Below are 19,510 nucleotides of genomic sequence, written 5' to 3'. Positions count from 1 at the left end.
AGTGCGTCTTTAGTCGACGGCGAAAGATTGGACGTGATTCGGCTGTCCTAACTGGGGTGGGTAGTTCATTCCACCATTGTGGGGCAAGGACTGAGAATAGGCGTGTAGGTGGTGTATATGTGTTTGAGGATGATATCCTTCAAACAGGCAATAGTGATGATATCATTTGGACAGTGCTGAGCTGGGTTACTTTCCTCGAGTGTATTTGTCCCCCGGCCCCACCCAATGGCCCCATGCACACACACACACACACAAGTAAAAAAAATAAAAAAAAAATTGGAAAAAAAATAAAAAAATTCTTTTTTTAACTTCGATTTTTTTTTAACACTTTAACCGCCGAAAACGCCGGAACTCGTCATTCCCCGCCATGCTCATTCCGCCGAGGACGCCTTAACTCGTCTTTGATGTCAATATTTCAAAAATCTGTCATCGAAATCATATTTCCTTTCCGGGGCCCTGAGACACACATCCTTAATCAACCTTCAGGATCAACAAACTACTTGGTTTTTCAATTAATTAGGCTGTTGTTTGGACACTTACGATTTCACCTCTCTGCTCTGTTTCACCCCGCTGATAATGGCCCTCTGCCCAGTTTGACTGGAGACAGACATACATGCTAAAAATGATGATAATGGTATTATCCTCTTAAAACTCATCTCTATATATCGGTTATAAACCAAATGAAAATCATCGATTTCCTTCAACAGCCTAGCGGGGTCAGCACAGCAATAGACTCCTTTCTTTCCAAACTTGATCTCCCAAGCTTGTCTGCCGAGGATAGTGAGTTTATGAGCAAACCATTGTCAATTTGCAAAGTAACAGCGACCATTAAACTTCTACCGTCAAATAAATCTCCTGGGGAGGATGGTTTCCCCCCAGAGTTCTACAAGGAATTTCAATACCTCTTAATCCCTCCCTTAATGGAAGTCCTTCAATTAGCTAGAGAAAAAAAACAATTTCCTGAGACGTTCTCTCGGGCCATTATATCGGTTATTCACAAGACAGGGAAGGACCCTTAAAGTGCGCCTCCTACAGGCCAATCTCACTCCTAAATATAAACTTGTAACTAAGATGACATCCAAAAGATTAGAAACATTCCTTCCCCGCCTTGTTAATTCCGATCAGACTGGCTTTATAATTAACAGACATTCCTCTAACAATCTTAGACGCTTTTTTAATATTATCCATTTTGCACATAAAAACAAGATTCCCACCATTGCTCTCTCCCTCGATGCCGAAAAGGCCTTTGACCGGTTGGAATGGCCCTATCTCTTCAAAGTCCTTGAAAATTTTGGTTTTGATGCTCAATTTGTCGACTTGATCAAATCACTCTATGGCTCCCCCAAAGCTAGGATTGCGGTCAATGGGACTACCTCAGATTATTTCTCCATACATAGAGGTACCCGACAGGGCTGCGTTCTTAGCCCCGCCTTATTTATGCTCGCCCTAGAACCCCTAGCAGAAGCAATCAGAATAGACACAAAAATAACGGGCTTCGAAATTGGACCGAACACCCATAAAATCTCGCTCTTTGCCGACGATATTCTTCTCTTTTTAACAAACGCGGAAAGCTCCCTCTCATGTTTAGTCGAACTGTTATTATTCAGATTCAGATTCAGATTCCTTTATTGAGCCATTTGTGTAAAACACATTGGTAATTGTTGCAGCAATACAGTGTATGCATTCTTTCTTTTTTCACAGTAAACAAACACCAACACAGACAAGAAACGAAAACAGTGCAGTGGGGGATTAATCAATAAATAAAATACATATATATATATATAAAGTGAAGTGTGCAGAGATCCAGTACGGACTAGTGCAGTGCAGTCAATGTCATTGAGCCAGTGTCACTTGGGGGCAGAGGGGGGGGGGGGGGGTGAGGATGGACTCAATGATGGCCGTGTAGAATTGGGCCATCATGGTCCTCGGCAGTTTATATTTCTTCAACTGCCGGAGGAAGAACATCCTCCCCTGGGCCTTCTTGAGCAGGCCCGTGATGTTGAGCTCCCACTTCAAATCCCGGGAGATGGTCATGCCGAGGAATCCACGGAGGTCACCTGAGTGCCTCCCAGTATGATGGGAGGGGGCAGGGCTGCTTTCTTCCTGAAATCCACTACCATCTCCACTGTCTTTTGAGCATTGAGCTCCAGGTTGTTGCAGCTGCACCAGCTCTGCAGCCTCTCGATCTCCCTCCTATAGGCCGACTCGTCCCCCCTGGAGATGAGACCCACCAGGGTGGTGTCGTCAGCGAATTTCAGGAGTTTGACCGAGGGGTGCAGAGAGGCACAGCTGTTTGTGTACAGGGAGAACAGTAGTGGGGATAGAACGCAGCCCTGCGGGGAACCGGTGCTGGTGGACCTAGAGCTGGAAATGCTCTTCCCCAGCCTCACCCGCTGAGACCTGTTGGACAGGAAGTCGGTAATCCACCTGCGAGTGGAGGCCGGCACCTGCAGCAGGGATAGCTGGTGCTCCAGGATGGGTGGAAGGATGGTGTTGAAGGCCGAGCTGAAGTCCACATACAGGATCCTGACATAGTTGCCCGCGTAGTCCAGATGTTCCAGCGTGTAGTGCAGAGCCATGTTCACAGCATCCTCTGTGGATCTGTTGGCTCTGTACGCGAACTGCAGCGGGTCCAGCACAGGATCTGTGATGAGCTTCAGGTGGGCCAGGACAAAGCTTATATACCTTTTCCGGATATAAAATTAACCTTGACAAAAGTGAAATACTGCCCTTATCAGATTCTATTAAAGACACCATTCAACATAACTTCCATTTTAAATGGTCACAAAATGGTATACTTGGGTATACTAATAGATAAGGAGATGGGAAATCTATATAAGTGGGACGTGAAATCAATTAAGACCATCACCCAGAACCCCTTCATGATCCATTCAGTCCAAACTTGGTTAAAATTACAAAGAAAATTCAGACACAATAGCCCTCTATCACCTAAAACCCCCCTATGGGGGCCCTATGGGGCTTATACCTATCTTATACCAGAATAGAGACTTTGAGTCCTGGTTTTTACAAGGTATCACTCGACTGGAACATTGTTATAAAAATGAGGTTTTTATGTCCTTCCAGCAAATGAAAGAGCAATATCAACTTCCTGGAAGAGATTTCTTTAAATACCTGCAACTGAGAGATTTTGTGAGAGTTAACACTCGAGGTCAATGGAAACTACCAGAAAAATCTCCCATTGAAAGTCTTTTTCATAATTATCAAAGGATGGTGAGAACCATCTCTCAAGTCTAACACCTTACTACCCTCTCTGCCGACCACTGAACCTGATAGGTCCAGGACTAGATGGGGGAGAGATCTAGGTCGCTTTCACACAGGGGCTGTTTGGTCCGGACTATCGGACCAGAAGTCGATTTTTCGGGTGTGTGTGACTGCGCAGTCAAACTCGGTCCGCGGACCAAACACGCGAACTCGGTCCTCCAAAAAACATAGGTCTCGGTTCGCCTTCATCGGACCAAACGCGGACCAAACGTAGTCAGTCACCTGATAAACTGTGCATCTTGGGTATAAGGAACACCGCAGCTTATTATTATTAATACCGCGGCGCGCAGCACACTGCATCTATCTATCTATATATCTAACTGTGCATCTTGGGTAGAAGGAAAAAAACACGGCTTATTATTATTATTATTACCGTGGCGCGCGGCATTACAAGCACACTGTGTAAACATGTCTCGTGGACAGACTTGGGTGATCCGCTGATCTGGAGTCAGACATGGCTCGCAGTCCACACACACAGACACACACACACGCACGCGCGCGCGAGCGCACACACGGGCTTGCAGCCACACACACACATTTCCACTCTCTATCAATGCCACGCCTCTGCTACTATCACGCCTGCTCACGGCTACGCAGTTTGTGTATTTCTGCATTTCACTTCCTGAAGGGGAGGGATTTCCACTCTCCATTGTGTCCAATAGACGAGCGCCCTTTTCGACCGCGTGACATTGTTCATAAAGTTTGGTGCGCCTGACAAATTACTGTGTGAATGCAGACGAACCAAATGATGAATGCAACAATGTTGCAACTTCACTACCAGAACCGCACCGAGTCCACCAAAACTATATGTGAAAGCACCCTTAGACACAGAAATGGATCCAGACCTCTGGGAGGACTTATGTAAAGATGGGGTCACATGCACATTAAATTCAAGATATAGACTGATTCAATAAAATGTTCAGGTCTATTTTACCCCCTCCAAATTACATGGGTTCAACTCTAGTATCTCGTCCCTCTGTTTTAGGTGTGAGTCAGGAGGAGGGCACGTTCCTTCACTCCACTTGGCATTGTATCAAACTGCAAAGTTTCTGGGAGCGGGTCTGTGAGGCTATATCACAAATGCATAATATAACATTTCTGACTGATCCCGAAATATGCCTCCTTGGTAACTTTACAAACTCAAACCTTACACGCAGTCATTCCATCAAGCTTACAGAACTCCTCCTGGTTATTGCCAAAAAATGTATTGCAACAAAATGGAAGTCAGATCTCCCTTTGCCATTTGGGATGTGGCTTTCAGAGGTGAAGAGCTGTATCCCTCTAGAAAAGGTGACTTATTCACTAAGGAACAGGGTTGGTCATTTCAATAAAATTTGGCAGCCTTTTCTGGACTATCTTGGAGATCTCCCACCCGACTTGACTGAATGATCTCTCTAGTAGCTCCATTCTGGTAAAGATGTGTTGAGGACATCCTGTATCTCTCAATGTCTCTGAAAATATTGTTATTTTTTGTTGTTTAAAAAAAAATTGTTTGTTTCTGTTTTCCTGATGTGTTTGTTTACATAGATAGAATAGAATAGAATAGAAATACTTTTTTTTTTTTTGATCCACTTTTTCTCCCATTTTCTATATTTTCTCCCATCCCAATTTCGTATCATCCAATTCAACCCTCCCCTGTCACGAACGCTGTTTCTTGCCTCCCACAAGCCGGCTGCAGTGAGGACTAAGTCATACATAGCACAAGTCCCCTCCGGTACTTGAGGTAACAGCAGTCGCATCTTTTCACCTGCGCAGCTCGATCTATCAGTGTCGAGGAGTAACGCGTGGGAGGCTCACGCTGCCCCCGACACTTCCTGATTCTACTGCGCAGGCGCACCAACCGACTTGTAGGAGTCGCTTGTTCACAACGTTCGATCCCCACCCTTCAGTTTTTCCCTCCCCGTAATACGGCCAATGTGTATTACTGCGGACGACCAGCCAAACTGAAAAACAATGTGGAGAGCTGGATTCGAACACGCGAATCCTAGCGTCTCCACACTGGTGGCGAGTGCCTTAGACCACTACACCACCTAGCCGCCCAGAATAGAAATACTTTTATTATCCCGTGGGAAATTAGACACTGCAAATCGCTCAACATTTAAACATTTAGACAGGACAGGTCACAAATTAGAATAATAACACAAATCAAATCAAGTTGCCTAGGATAAGAGTAGAGTAAAATAAAATAGGATAAAATGAAATGAAATAAAATATACAGAAATAAATACAGTAAGAATATACTGAGCATACTGAGCATGGGGTAAACAATTTGGTCAATATAATTATAATTTAAATCTAACTAAATGAAATATGAGATATATATTCCAGTATTCAGTGTAACTCAGTGTAACTAGGTGCAGTATGCTTTAGGTAGTGTATTGTCCTCCTTGGGTTCCAATAAGACCTAGATCAATGTCTGGCAGCCGTCGCTGCCCCCTGTTGTGGAGCCTGGAGGCCGCTAGTCGCTCTGTGCTCAGTGATGCAGTGAGGCACAGTGATGCATTATATAGTCTGATGGCTGTTGGAATGAAGGATTTCCTGTGCCGTTCAGTGCTGCATTTGGGTAGTGTGAGCCTAGCACTGAACATGCTCCTCCTGTCAGCCAAGTCTGTGTATAGTGGATGGGTGGGGTTTTCCCTGATGGCCTGGAGCTTATATGTATGTAGGGACCTCTATCACTTTATCCTACACATTTACAACCATTTACCATAGGCGTATATAGGCACCCACATATAGTTGTTGTTATTGTTGCTGTTATTACTGTCCTGTAATTGTCTCAGTATTGTCATTTGTGTATGTTTTGAATAATGGAAAATCTAAATAAAATATTCAAAAAAAAAAGAATACAATTTTAATATATGCTCTACGTCACTCTGCCCCGTCATGCTCACTCTGTCCCGTCGGCTCACTCTGTCACTCTGCCCAGTCATGCTCACTCTGTCACTCTGCCCCGTCATGCTCACTCTGTCCCGTCATGCTCACTCTGTCCCGTCGGCTCACTCTGTCACTCTGCCCCGTCATGCTCACTCTGTCCCGTCGGCTCACTCTGTCACTCTGCCCCGTCATGCTCACTCTGCCCCGTCATGCTCACTCTGTCCCGTCGGCTCACTCTGTCACTCTGCCCCGGCATGCTCACTCTGCCCCATCATGCTCACTCTGTCCCGTCATGCTCACTCTGTCCCGTCATGCTCACTCTGTCCCGTCATGCTCACTCTGTTCCTCTGTCCCGTCATGCTCACTCTTTCCCCCGTCATGCTCACTCTGCCCCGTCATGCTCACTCTTTCCCCCGTCATGCTCACTCTGCCCTGTCATGCTCACTCTGCCCCGTCATGCTCACTCTGCCCCGTCATGCTCACTCTGCCCCGTCATGCTCACTCTGCCCCGTCATGCTCACTCTGTCCCATCATGCTCACTCTGTTCCTCTGTCCCGTCATGCTCACTCTGCCCCGTCATGCTCACTCTGTTCCTCTGTCCCGTCATGCTCACTCTGCCCCGTCATGCTCACTCTGCCCTGTCATGCTCACTCTGTCCCGTCATGCTTACTCTGCCCTGTCATGCTCACTCTGTTCCTCTGTCCCGTCATGCTCACTCTGCCCCGTCATGCTCACTCTGCCCCGTCATGCTCACTCTGCCCCGTCATGCTCACTCTGCCCCGTCATGCTCACTCTGCCCCGTCATGCTCACTCTGCCCCGTCATGCTCACTCTGTCCCTCCCCACACACCTGCTCCACTGCTCCTCCTTCAAAGTCCACCTGTTGCTGCACAATAATGCCTGGTGCTGTAGTGTGTAGAGAGGATGTTGAAACTAATGTAGCAAGTTATTTTTGCACATTTGGCGACATGCTCGTTTAAATATTTTCTCGTGTTTATTAGGGCTGACCTTCGATTTTTTTTTGGAATTCGAAGCTTCGGGGGCGAGATTCGATTTTAATTCGAAGCTTCGAGATAAAAAAAATATATATATATATATATTTTTTTTAATGTTGTGGTACTTGTACAGCACTTTGTTCAACTTTGTCAGTGCTGTAAAGTTTAAACCTTTTAAAATCTTAGACAAACTAAACACTTTGCTTTCATGAAATATTGTAAGCCGTCATTTGAGGCTTTATAAGTTCAAGTTTTCTCAAGTTTCTTTATTAGTTGTCATACAGAAGTACAGAATACTTTTATACAAAATGCTTCTTTCTGTTTCGCTCCAGAGACTGTGCTAGGCAAAAATAGATAATAAAATAAGTATAGCAAGTATAAAATAGAAGTCAAGTACGTAGACAAAAATGTTCAGTATATACATATATACAATGCTCTATGTAGAGTAGAAGTAACTGAGTTACCATACAATATACTATACAGTGCAAAGCAGAAGTGGGATGAGGTACAATTTAGGTACAATATAATTTACAGTAAGGTGTAATGAGGTATGGGTTGTAGTGCAAATTCTTTACCGATAAATATAAAGTGTGCTTAGGTGTACTAAAGTGGTTAAAGTGGGTGCTGCAGTGAGTTGTATGTTTAAAGTGAGTGTGTGTGCTGTGAGTGCATTTGATGGTTGATACATAGTGTTATTGTTCGTTGATCATCCTGATGGCCTGGGGATAGAAGCTTCTTCTGAGTCTCTCTGTGCTTGCCATGAGACTCCGGTATCGCTTGCCTGACCGCAGCAGTTCAAAGAGGCAGTTGTTTGGGTGGCTCGAGTCTTTGATAATTCTCTTAGCCCCCCTCCAATTGTGCGTTCGGCTGAGCGGGCCACTCTCTGTAGTCTGCTACGGTCTTGTGTGGTGCTGTTCCCAAACCAGGAGGTGATATTGCCAGTCAGGATGCTCTCTATTGTGCATGAGTAGAAGTTCTTAAGGATCTTCTGACTGACTTGGAACTTCCTTAGGCATCTGAGGAAGTAGAGGCGTTGCCGTGCCTTCTTCACAACACTGTCAATGTGTGAGGTCCATGTCAAGTCCTCGGATATGTGGACTCCGAGGTACTTAAAACTGTTCACTCTCTCAACCGGTGCCCCGTCGATGCTGAGGGGGCTGTAGTCCCTGACCCCCGACCTCCTAAAGTCCACAATCATCTCCTTTGTTTTGCTGACGTTCAGGGAGAGGCTGTTCTCTTGACACAATCCCGCTAGAACCTTGACCTCCTCCTGGTAGGCCCTCTCGTCGTTTGCAGAGATCAGGCCCACCACTACTGTGTCGTCAGCAAATTTGATGATTGTGTTGTTGTTCCGCTGTGCCACACAGTCATGTGTGTACAGGGAGTAGAGGAGGGGACTCAGAACACAGCCCTGGGGGGGCCCTATGTTGAGAGTGATGGATGAGGAGGTGCAGTTGCCGCTCTCACCACCTGGGGTCTGCCCGTCAGGAAGTCCAAGACCCACTGGCAGAGGTCATAGTTCAAGCCCAGGTCCCTGAGCTTGGCTATGAGTTTGGAGGGGACTATGGTATTGAATGCTGAGCTGTAGTCGATTAACAGCATTCTCACATAGTTCCCCTGCCTCTTGTCCAGGTGTGATGCTGCTGTGTGCAGCACATGGGCTATGGCGTCCTCCGTGGACCTGTTGGGGCAGTATGCAAATTGCAGGGGGTCCAGGTTGATGGGGAGGGAGGAGCAGATGTAGCCCTTTACTAGCTTCTCAAAGCACTTCATGGCTAGGTGAGAGCTAAAAGCAGCACAATGAACACCTGTCAGTGCCGAGTCCGACCTCATCTTAAATAACAAACAGCATTGCTTGTTGTAATTAACAAAGAGAGGCAGAGTTGATTTTCCACTAAAAAAATAAAAAACATTTTTCAATATATTCGTATTTTATTTTCATATTCGAATCCCATGCCCATCGAACGAAGCTTCGAAGTATTTAAGTCAGCCCTAGTGTTGACCCACCACCTCTCTGCACCCACCACCTCTCTGTCTGCACCCACAACCTCTCTGCACCCACCACCTCTCTGCACCCACAGCCTCTCTGCACCCACCACCTCTCTGCACCCACCACCTCTCTGCACCCACCACCTCTCTGCACCCACAACCTCTCTGCACCCACCGCCTCTCTGCACCCACAGCCTCTCTGCACCCACCACCACTCTGCACCCACCACCTCTCTGCAGCCACCACCTCTCTGCACCCACCGCCTCTCTGCACCCACCGCCTCTCTGCACCCACAGCCTCTCTGCACCCACCACCTCTCTGCACCCACCACCTCTCTGCACCCACCACCTATCTGCACCCACCACCTCTCTGCACCCACCACCTCTCTGCACCCACCACCTCTCTGCACCCACCACCTCTCTGCACCACCACCTCTCTGCACCACCACCTCTCTGCACCACCACCTCTCTGCACCACCACCTCTCTGCACCCACCACCTCTCTGCACCACCACCTCTCTGCACCCACCACCTCTCTGCACCACCACCTCTCTGCACCACCACCTCTCTGCACCCACCTTGCGCTTTTGCTTATCCATTTTGACACCGTCATCCATCCACAGATTTTGGCCTCTGAGCCACGGCATCTGGCGCGAGAAATGGAGAGGACGGGCGGAGGGGTGGAGATGTGATTGGACATAGAGAGGACGGGGGGAAGGGTGGAGATGTGATTGGACCAGCCCAGTGTCAGTATAGAAAATGAATGATGCTCTACATGCTTTATGTGGTTTAGGGGTGGTTGGTTTATTATTTTTCTTTTTTATTAAAAATTATAAATTAAATTATATGGGCTGCTAGGTGCGTCGGTCCATGGGGAAAATGTGCCATATGGTCTGTCCACATATATAATGTTCTCTCTGCATGTCTGCTTCTCTCTCTCTCTCTCTCTCTCTCTCTCTCTCTCTCTCTCTCTCTCTCTCTCTCTCTCTCTCTCTCTCTACTCTTTTATTTTGTTCAAACTTGATTCTTGGAGAAAGTGACTTGCATACGGCATATAGAGTTGATTTGAACCGGGCTGGTCATTCTATTCTATGATCTGTGGTGTGGACATTCTGTCTGTGGTTCCTTTCATGTATCTCTATCTCTCTCTCTCACTCTCACTCTCACTCTCACTCTCACTCTCACTCTCACTCTCACTCTCTCTTTCTCTTTCACTCTCACTCTATCCTCTCCTCTCTCTCACTCTCTCTCTCTTTCTCAGATCCCAGAGGAGCATGACCTGGAGAGTCAGGTGAGGATGGAGAGACAGTGGAGGTTCCTGCGGAACGCCCGCGTCAGGAGGCAGAGCCAACGCATCACACAGAGAGGTCAGAGACACACACACACACACATGAGCACACACACATGAGCACACACACGCACACACATACACACATGCGCACATGAACACATACACACACATACATGAGCACACACATGAACGCACGCACACATGACCACATGCATACATGCCTAACCTAGCAGGTGGCATGATGGCGTAGTCTGGATCTCACTGAAGAGGAAGCTGCCAGTAGGGGATGGATCAATGGAAAACACTCCAGACTAGGAAGCAGACCCTTTTAATGGGTCACAGGACACACACACACATTAAAGAGCTGCTGTTGCCGACACACACACACACGATACACACACACACACATTAAAGACCACATATACACACACACACTCATCAATCATCTGAAGTCAGAGCTCGACCAAACAGAATGCATAACACTTTCACATCAATAGCAGCCCCCTCAGCCTACGCACACACACAGACAGTGCACGTGAGTCACGAAGCGATTGGCGTCAGAGCTGAGGTTCATTCACGCACATCTACTCCTCTCCGTCTCTCTCCTCCTCTCCATCTCTCTCCGTCTCTCCTCCTCTTCATCTCTCTCCTTCTCTAGGTCTCTCTCCTCCTCTCTCTTTCCTCCTCTCCATCTCTCCTCTTCGTCTCTCTCCTCCTCTCCGTCTCTCCTTTGTCTCTCTCCTCCTCTCCATCTCTCCTCCTCTCCGTCTCTCCTCTTCTCCATCTCTCCTCCTCCTCTCCATCTCTCTCCTCCTCTCCGTCTCTCTCCATCTCTCTCCTCCTCTCTGTCTCTCTCTCTCCTCCTCCTCTCCGTCTCTCTCCATCTCTCTCCTCCTCTCTGTCTCTCTCCATCTCTCTCCTCCTCCTCTCTGTCTCTCTCCTCCTCTCCATCTCTCTCCTCTCCGTCTCTCTTCTCCTCTCTGTCACTCTCTCTCCTCCTCTCCATCTCTCTCCTCTCCGTCTCTCTCCTCCTCTCCTCCTCTCCTCCTCCTCTCTACTCTTTTCCCCCCGATCCCAGTAGCTTTAACGGGGAGAAAAGCAGTAGTGTTTGCCCTCATTCAGTCTAGTACCTGAACAGAGACAGAGAAGAGGGGAGACGCAACAGAGAGGAGGGAGAGATGGAAGGCAGGAGGAAGAACGAGGGAAGAGGGAAACTATGAAGCTCGGGGGGTTCAGGCTGTGATCACATTGGACGCCTTTTTCTTGTGCTCAAACGCGAGGCGCGGTGGTGTACATGGAGAATAGAAAGTGCGCAACTGATTACCGTTGCTACCTCAGCTAACGTTACATAAGTTACATACATTACTGCTCACAGCCCTCCAGGCGTTGCTGTTCATATCTCGAACAGGTGCATTCAAAAAGGTGTCCAATGTGATCACAGCCTAATAATACCAGAGTAAGAGAGAGAGAATTGAATTACACCGTTATTCAAAAGTATTTTTGTTCTATTGTTGTTGACATTATTGTCTATTTATAGATTGCTGTTTATGTATTACTAACCGACAGTGTTCACATTATGGCCTCACTTGATTTTATATTGCATTATAATGCATTGGCATAATATGTGTCATTCCTGTCGTGTAAATAAAGCGTATATTGAATTGATTAGAGAGAGAAAGGAGAGCGTTTTCTTTTAAGCCTTAATCTTTACAACTTCTCAAACTGACTTAAATGGATGTTTTTTCTTGTTGACACAGTGAAATAATTCCAGGTATCCAAGGACGCAAACACAGGGATGTGTGTGTCTGTGTCTGTATCTGTGTGTCTGTGAGATATAGCGGGTCTTGTATGACAGCATATGATTCAAGTAGTGAAGTAGCAAATCAACAATACTGACATTTTCAATAGTAGTTTCAAAAGATAAGACATAAGACATGTCCAAAAACTGGTAATTCTATGTACTGACTACAGTATAAATATATTAAAAACTGGTCATTCTAGGTTAATTGTTTAAAATGCATTGATCGTATGATAGGCTTGCGTTAATTAATAAATTATATATATTGCATTTGTGGGGGGTGTGGTCTTGGAGTCGGGGTAAAGTGAAAATAAATGTTCTGAGTTTGTCATAATACAGAGAAATGTGTTATCAACCACGTGTTTTATTTGAATGATTAAAAATTGTAATAACTATTATAAAACCCAGCCTTAAAACAGCTCATCTGGCTGCTCAGGCCATTTCTCAGGATTGCGCGGTCAGATCACGCCTTTCAGCTCAAGTGCCATTTTATTTTTCCATTCAATCACTAAAACATTTAGCTATAAACGTCCAAATCCATCAAATGGACCCTACTTATTTCGACAATTCGAGTAAAAGATTTTAATGTCAGAAGATTATATACTTTCACATTTGTAGCCAACTTCAAGAGGATGTAATCAGAGCAGCATAACTGGACCACATACTGTACCACTTTAGCATGACCTTTAGAGGTCAATGGATACACAAACGTCATGTAGAATGTGTATTTTTACTTAAGTGCATTCAATAGCAAATACTTCTCTACTTTTACTTAAGTAGAATCTGAATGGAGGACTTTTACCTGAGTACTCATTTATCGGAGTATTTCTACTTTTACTTAAGTAAAGGAACTGTGCACTTCTCCCACCACTGGTCACCAGGTACTTAAATGCATAATGGTGATTTTGGACATCAACCGTCACCTGACCGCTCCATTTTGGCTCCTCCCCTTGTAGGCGTGTCACGCCTGGACGACCAGATCTTCATCAACCGGAACCCTGGCGTTCCCTCTGTGGTCAAGTTCCACCCCTTTAACCCCTGCATCGCCGTGGCTGACAAGGACAGCATCTGGTGAGAGGGAAACACGACACACACCTTTGATTTATATGTAATATATATTTTATATAATATAAAAATGCACAGTTTCAGTTTATTCCCCCCAGCAGCTCGCCTAGCTAACGAGTCAGGTGTCCCCCTGCTCCACCCCCCCCCTCTATGGGGAGCTGCTAGGGTCTGAATTTTAAACTCTTATTTTGCACTGCCATACCAACAGATTACTAGCCATTGCACTTTATTGTTGTCTTGTTGTATCACTGTTTTGTCCTGTTTTGCACTAATTTAATAATAATAATACATTTAATTTGTAACGCACCCTACATTCCTGAGATTCTCAGAGTGCTACAGAGTTAAAAGAATAAAATAAAAATATATATATATAAAAAAAAAAAAAACACATAACAGAACAACATATGATAAGACATAAAAACTAATAAAAGGTTTCTAAAAAGGTAGGTCTTGAGTCCACGTTTAAACGTGCCAACAGTTTGTGGTGCTCTCAGGTGGTTGGGGAGAGCATTCCACAGTCTGGGTGCGGCCGAGCAGAAGGCTCGATCGCCCATGGTGTGCAGCTTAGTCCTGGGGGCTTTGAGGAGGTAGGCTGTGCCGGAGCGTGAGGAGGACTGGGGGGTGAGGAGTTCCTTGAGGGAGGCAGGGGCACCACCGTGTACACACTGGTGAGTGAGGAGGGAGATCTTGTACTCGATCCTGTGTTCCACGGGGAGCCAGTGTAGTGATCTGAGGATGGGGGTGATGTGGTCATGTTTGCGCATCCTCATCAGGATCCTAGCAGCGACATTCTGGATGGATTGCAGTTTTTGAATGCTTTTACTAGTCCCGATGAGGAGTGCATTACAATAGTCCAGCCTGGAGGAGACAAAGGCGTGGACGAGTTTCTCTGAATCTGCCAGAGTGAGTGAGGAGCGGAGTTGTGATGTTCCTGAGATGAAAGAAAGAGGTCTTGCAGAGTTGTTTGATGTGGGTCTCGTATGTGAGGTGGGGGTCCATTAATTTGACCTGTGAAAAGAGTTTATGCACTGTACTTGTCAATGCCGTATTACGTTCCTGTGTTTTTAACATAAATGGCGATTAAAGTTTATCTGAATCTGAATGTATGTCTGTTTATGTCTCTCTCTCTCTCTCTTTCTGTGTGCGTGTGTGTGTGTGTGTGTGTGTGTGTGTGTGCGTGCACATGCACAGCTTCTGGGACTGGGAGAAGGGGGAGAGGTTAGATTACTTCTACAATGGGAACCCTCGTTACACTCGCATCACAGCCATGGAGTACCTGAATGGACACGACTGTTCACTACTGCTCACTGCAACAGGTTGGACACACACACACACATTTTTTTTTTGTCTACTTTTTCTTCCCATTTTAAATTGTTTTCTCCCTTCCCCAATTTTATATTGTCCAATTCTACCCTCCCCTGTCTCGAACGTTGTAAGGCCATGCCTCCCACAAGCCGGCTGCAATGTGGACGAAGCCTTGCATCACGTGTCCCCTCCGGTACACGAGAAGGCAGCCGTCGCATCTTTTCACCTGCACAGCGCGATCTCTCAGCGGCGAGGGTCTGCGTGGGAGGGACACGCCGCCCCTGTCGCTTCCTGATTCTACTGCACAGGCGCACAAACCGACCTGTAGGAGTCGCTGTCCACAACGTCCGATCCCCACCCCCTAATACTGCCAATTGTATTAGTATGAACGGCTAGCCAAGCTGGTAGCAACGCAGAGAGCTGGGCTCGACACACACACATTTCTTAAAGACAGAACAGTCGGTGAGCATTCAAGTGCACTTCTGGTCAGATTTAACACTGCTGTTAGAAGCCCATACAAATGCAAATGCACACACACACTTGGAAATCACAATCAATCTCATTTGAAAGCGAACCCAAGTGTAAGCTTTGTTGCTATCTATCCTTGAAGTTTTAATAAGCCTTAAATGCTCGTCTCCTACCCCCAGATGCTCCTTACACACCAACGTGGACTCTCTCTCACACACACACACACACACACACACACACACACACACACACACACACACACACACACACACACACACACACACACACACACACACACACACACACACACACACACACACTCACAAGTGCTCATATGTATTCATCATTCATCATTCATCAATTACCTTCCATGACTTTATCTCCATAACCCAGAGGAGTTCAAACAATCTAACTAACAAATGGCCATTACACGTGTACCCAAAATTATTTAGTGTGATTTTCAGTGCTATAGCATTAAACTAATCGGCCACGTTTCCTTCTTCATTCTCCTCTGTCAAATGCTGCTTTTGTCACCATCATTTCCCCTCAGGGATGAATAAAGTTACGTTTCATCTCATCAAAACGTAATATGCCCTTATCTAGTGCCTGACAAGATAATGGAAATGGTACCTTTTACTGTGCTACAACGTTTTTTCAAAATACGATTCATTTGGGACTTTTTCCTCCAGGTTCTACACATATGAGATGTACAGTATAGAGAAATGATAACTAATAACAGAGAAACCACCCCTGTGGATTTATTATGATTAAGTACCACACTGGTGAAGAATTTGGGTAGAGTTGTCTCCATTAATACAATTCAATTCTATAGGTCTAAGTTCACTTGGGACCTTAAGTCAGGGAGCGTTAGGATGAGAGAACATTCTCTTCTTACTTCTGACCTGTATATTATGCAAAGTGTCAACATTTTAGTTAGCTAGACATGTGTTCAACATTACATGTGGTATCCTGTCCACACACACCATCTGTGTAGATTGGATTTACAGGGTTTGAACAGTATTATCCCTTTTCAGTTTAAAAAAATAAAAATTAAGTTTCTCACTAACAAAGCCAAGAGTCTGTCTCAATACACGCTATTGGAAATTAATGGCATCTCAGGTTGTTAAGGTGGTGTAGCGGGATGTAGTGTGGAGATCTGGTTCACTTAATGATGCTATTCAAGTCTAGTCCTTGAGGTTTCAAAGAACATATGAATCACCCCCTCATCACTATGTTCCAAAATAGGAGAGGTGAAATTGATTTCTTCATTGAATTCCATAGTACAATTGATCTGTCTCGAACCATGCCCTCTTTTCTTGAACCTCCGATCATGACTGTTGCTTCCCTCTGGGTTTGAGATCAGGATAGGAGGGGGGGGATATTTTCATTGAATCCTCAAGGACTAACCGTGATGAGGTAAACTTCGCTCTTACATCTCTTACACCACTAACACTGTTGGAATGGAATCTTGGAACCTATTCTACACGTTCAAATGACTGGCCATCCAAATGTGAACCACATTATAGCCTATACAGGATGCTAGAATCCAGGGCACCTGACCTCTGTTTTGTTCGCAATAAAACCTTCAATCTATATAAATGTGTGATGTGAAATATTGGAGAAACTTTTAGATAAACAAAATGGGTGAATAGCTATGCAAAGTATATTCCTTTGTTATATTGTATACTTAACGTACATTTCTCTAATTTCTTCTTTTCACTTTGATAGATTAGAGTGCACAGCATAGATTTCAGAAAAAAAAATGAATGCACTCTGAAATAACTTTGTTGCGGAATAAAAGGTGTTTCCTTTGTTTGGTCAGGTGCCTGTAGTTATATTCCTGTAGTGATTCGCTGAGGGATTTCAGGAAAGATGTTACATTCAGTGGTAGAAAATGGAAGCAAACATTACATTTGCTTTTTTTGTGAATAGTTGGTGGTGCGTTGAACTAGTGTGGCTACATATACGTAGAGTATGAGTAGAGGAAGTACACACCAGGTAAACTGTTATTTATTCGCCCATCAGGGTTTCATCAGAATGTGGATATCTAGGCATAAAGGTGTTGTAAGTGGTATTTTCTTTGTTAAAATAAGTGGTCTACATGTTAAAATAATCGCTCTACATTCTGACAGCCATCACTGATATAGAGTGTTTGGTCAGTAACATGGGTCTCCCTGTCCCTCCACTCTGCAGTAAACATAAAATACATTTTCCGCTATTCCGTTCCAACTTTATCCAATCGGGTGAGAGAACACCACACTGAAATAATTATCTGACAAAAATTTAAACTAGAAAAATATTAAATTTTTTCCAGGGGGCAATGGCCACTGAAACAACAGTTTTTTACAAAAAAAATTCAACATTGAAATTCTTTTTTTAAGAGTGAGAATGTTCATCAGACTCCTCGTTTGGAATATAGTGTTCTTTGGTTCTTTTCCATTGTCCCAAGAATTTTTCCAGTTGGATTTTATTTTTTTTAACTTACATTTTGTATTAACATTTATAGACAAACAACACTTACCTAGCATACCTACAATGACATCAACAACACAACCGTACATCCACTTGGGCCCCTTGAATTTGGCCGTGCTCAGCCTCCCAGACCTCCATGAGAGGGGCCCCCCCCTCCCGCCATCTACCCCCAGAAACAGGGCTCCTCCACATCCCAGGGCCGTCTCACGCGTGGCAGAGTATTCAGCGACACGGGTACCTTGAATTTGATTGGGCCAGGCCCAGTAGAGGGGCGAGCGGTGGTACTCCCCCCCCCTCCCCCCCACCGAGCCAAGCCCGCTACCTCCCATGCCAGCCAGCACCCCACCCCACGGCCGACGACCCCACAACATCCAAGACCCCACTCTCCCTGGCCAAAACCGCGGAAACGATGGGTTAAGCCCATAGGAGCCCCCCATATCTCAGGCTGATGCGCGCGTCGCCGGGCCCCCGCGACACGGGTCCCTTGAATCAATTGGGCCAGCCCAGTAGAGGAAAGGATAGGGGACTCCCCCCCCCACTGAGCCAAGCCCGCTATTTCCCATGTCACAGAGAGCCCCACCCCACGGCCACGACCCCCCAACACACAGGTCCCCGCCGGGCAAAGCCCAGCCGCTCTGATTCCCCTGAGAGAAACCCCTCCCTCCCGCCCTCCTCCCCGAGAAACAGAACACCCCCATATCCTGGTCCACCATGAGCCGAGCACCTAGAGCTCCCACCCGCCCCCGCCCGACCGCCAGGCCCCCGGCCCACGAGGACCCCAAGCCCAGGCCCGCAGAAGGCCAAAGCACCACGCCTCAATGATCCCGCGACCCCAAGCCCGGTGCCCCCCCTCCCCCGAGTCGGACCGCCGGAACGATGGCCCCTCCCCCTGACCCCCCCCCCCACTGAACCCAGCCTGCCCATCTCTGTACCTCCCATGTCACTGACATCACCGCATATATTTATGAAAAATTAAACTAACAACACAATAAGAAAAAATTAAGTAAATGGTTATATGGTTAGCACTCTTTCCCCGATTGGCGGTTTGGGGGGGGATCAGCCCTCCCACTGGAGAAGCCCCCCCCCCCCCAGAGACGGAGATATCCCCCAAAGGAGATTCTCCAAGCCTCTCTTCATGTCCAACATTTTGAATTCTTGTCCTTCATATTTGTCCATGTGCACATTTAAAGCAACTGCTATTCTAACATAACTCAGATATGGTTCGCACTCTTTCCCCGGTTGGCGGTTTGGAGGGGGATCGATCAGCCCTCCCACTGGAGAAGCCCCCCCCCCCCCCCAGAGATGGAGATATCCCCCAAAGGAGATTCTCCAAGCCTCTCTTCATGTCCAACATTTTGAATTCTTGTCCTTCATATTCGTCCATGTGTACATTTAAAGCAACTGCTATTCTAACATAACTCTGAAGAAAAAATATAAAAGAAGACTAAAGACAATTGGCACTTCCCAGGTAATTCTTTTTAACCCCGTTTGACCCCTGTTGGCAGGTTGGAGGGGTAAGGCTCTCCTGGGCCCTCATTTATCAACGTTGCGTACGCACAGATATGTGCTTAACCCGTGCGTACGACCATTTCTAAGCAAAGTGTGGGATTTATCAATTTGAACGTGAACTTGACTTTGTGCTTATATTTACGCACAGCTCGGAGCATGCGTAGCTGACGCCCCGTGGTAGAAGATCGTTACTGCAGACGGACGGCATTATGCGCTCCTCAGTTCATGCAGTTTCAACGCGGAAATAAGCTTTCGTGCATTACTCCCGACACTGGCGCGTGTTCTGTATGAACCGTAATTCATTATAGTTCATTGTGAAATAGCGACAGTAGTGTAATTATAACGGGCTCATGCGCGAACAAGAGGTTGGTTTGCTTGTTTGGCACGGGGGGCAGACGCAGAACACCCACCTCCAAACGCCATTAAATATTGTTTCACATAAAAAGCGACATACTATTATTTTGT

General features: G+C 46.1%; 1 protein-coding gene across 1 annotated transcript in view; it reads left to right on the top strand.

Moving 5' to 3' along the window:
• Positions 1-19,510, top strand: part of rptor (regulatory associated protein of MTOR, complex 1) — a 606,910-nt gene that overhangs the window by 500,896 nt on the left and 86,504 nt on the right. The window contains 3 exon segments of the mRNA XM_084318354.1: positions 10,399-10,504; positions 13,183-13,297; positions 14,483-14,607. Of these exon segments, the coding sequence (XP_084174480.1) occupies positions 10,399-10,504; positions 13,183-13,297; positions 14,483-14,607 (346 nt within the window).

Source organism: Notolepis coatsorum (genome assembly GCF_963971535.1).
Source record: "Notolepis coatsorum genome assembly, chromosome: 7".
NCBI lineage: Eukaryota > Metazoa > Chordata > Actinopteri > Aulopiformes > Paralepididae > Notolepis > Notolepis coatsorum.
Note: the sequence above shows the minus strand (reverse complement) of the source record. Positions and strands in the feature narration are given on the sequence as shown.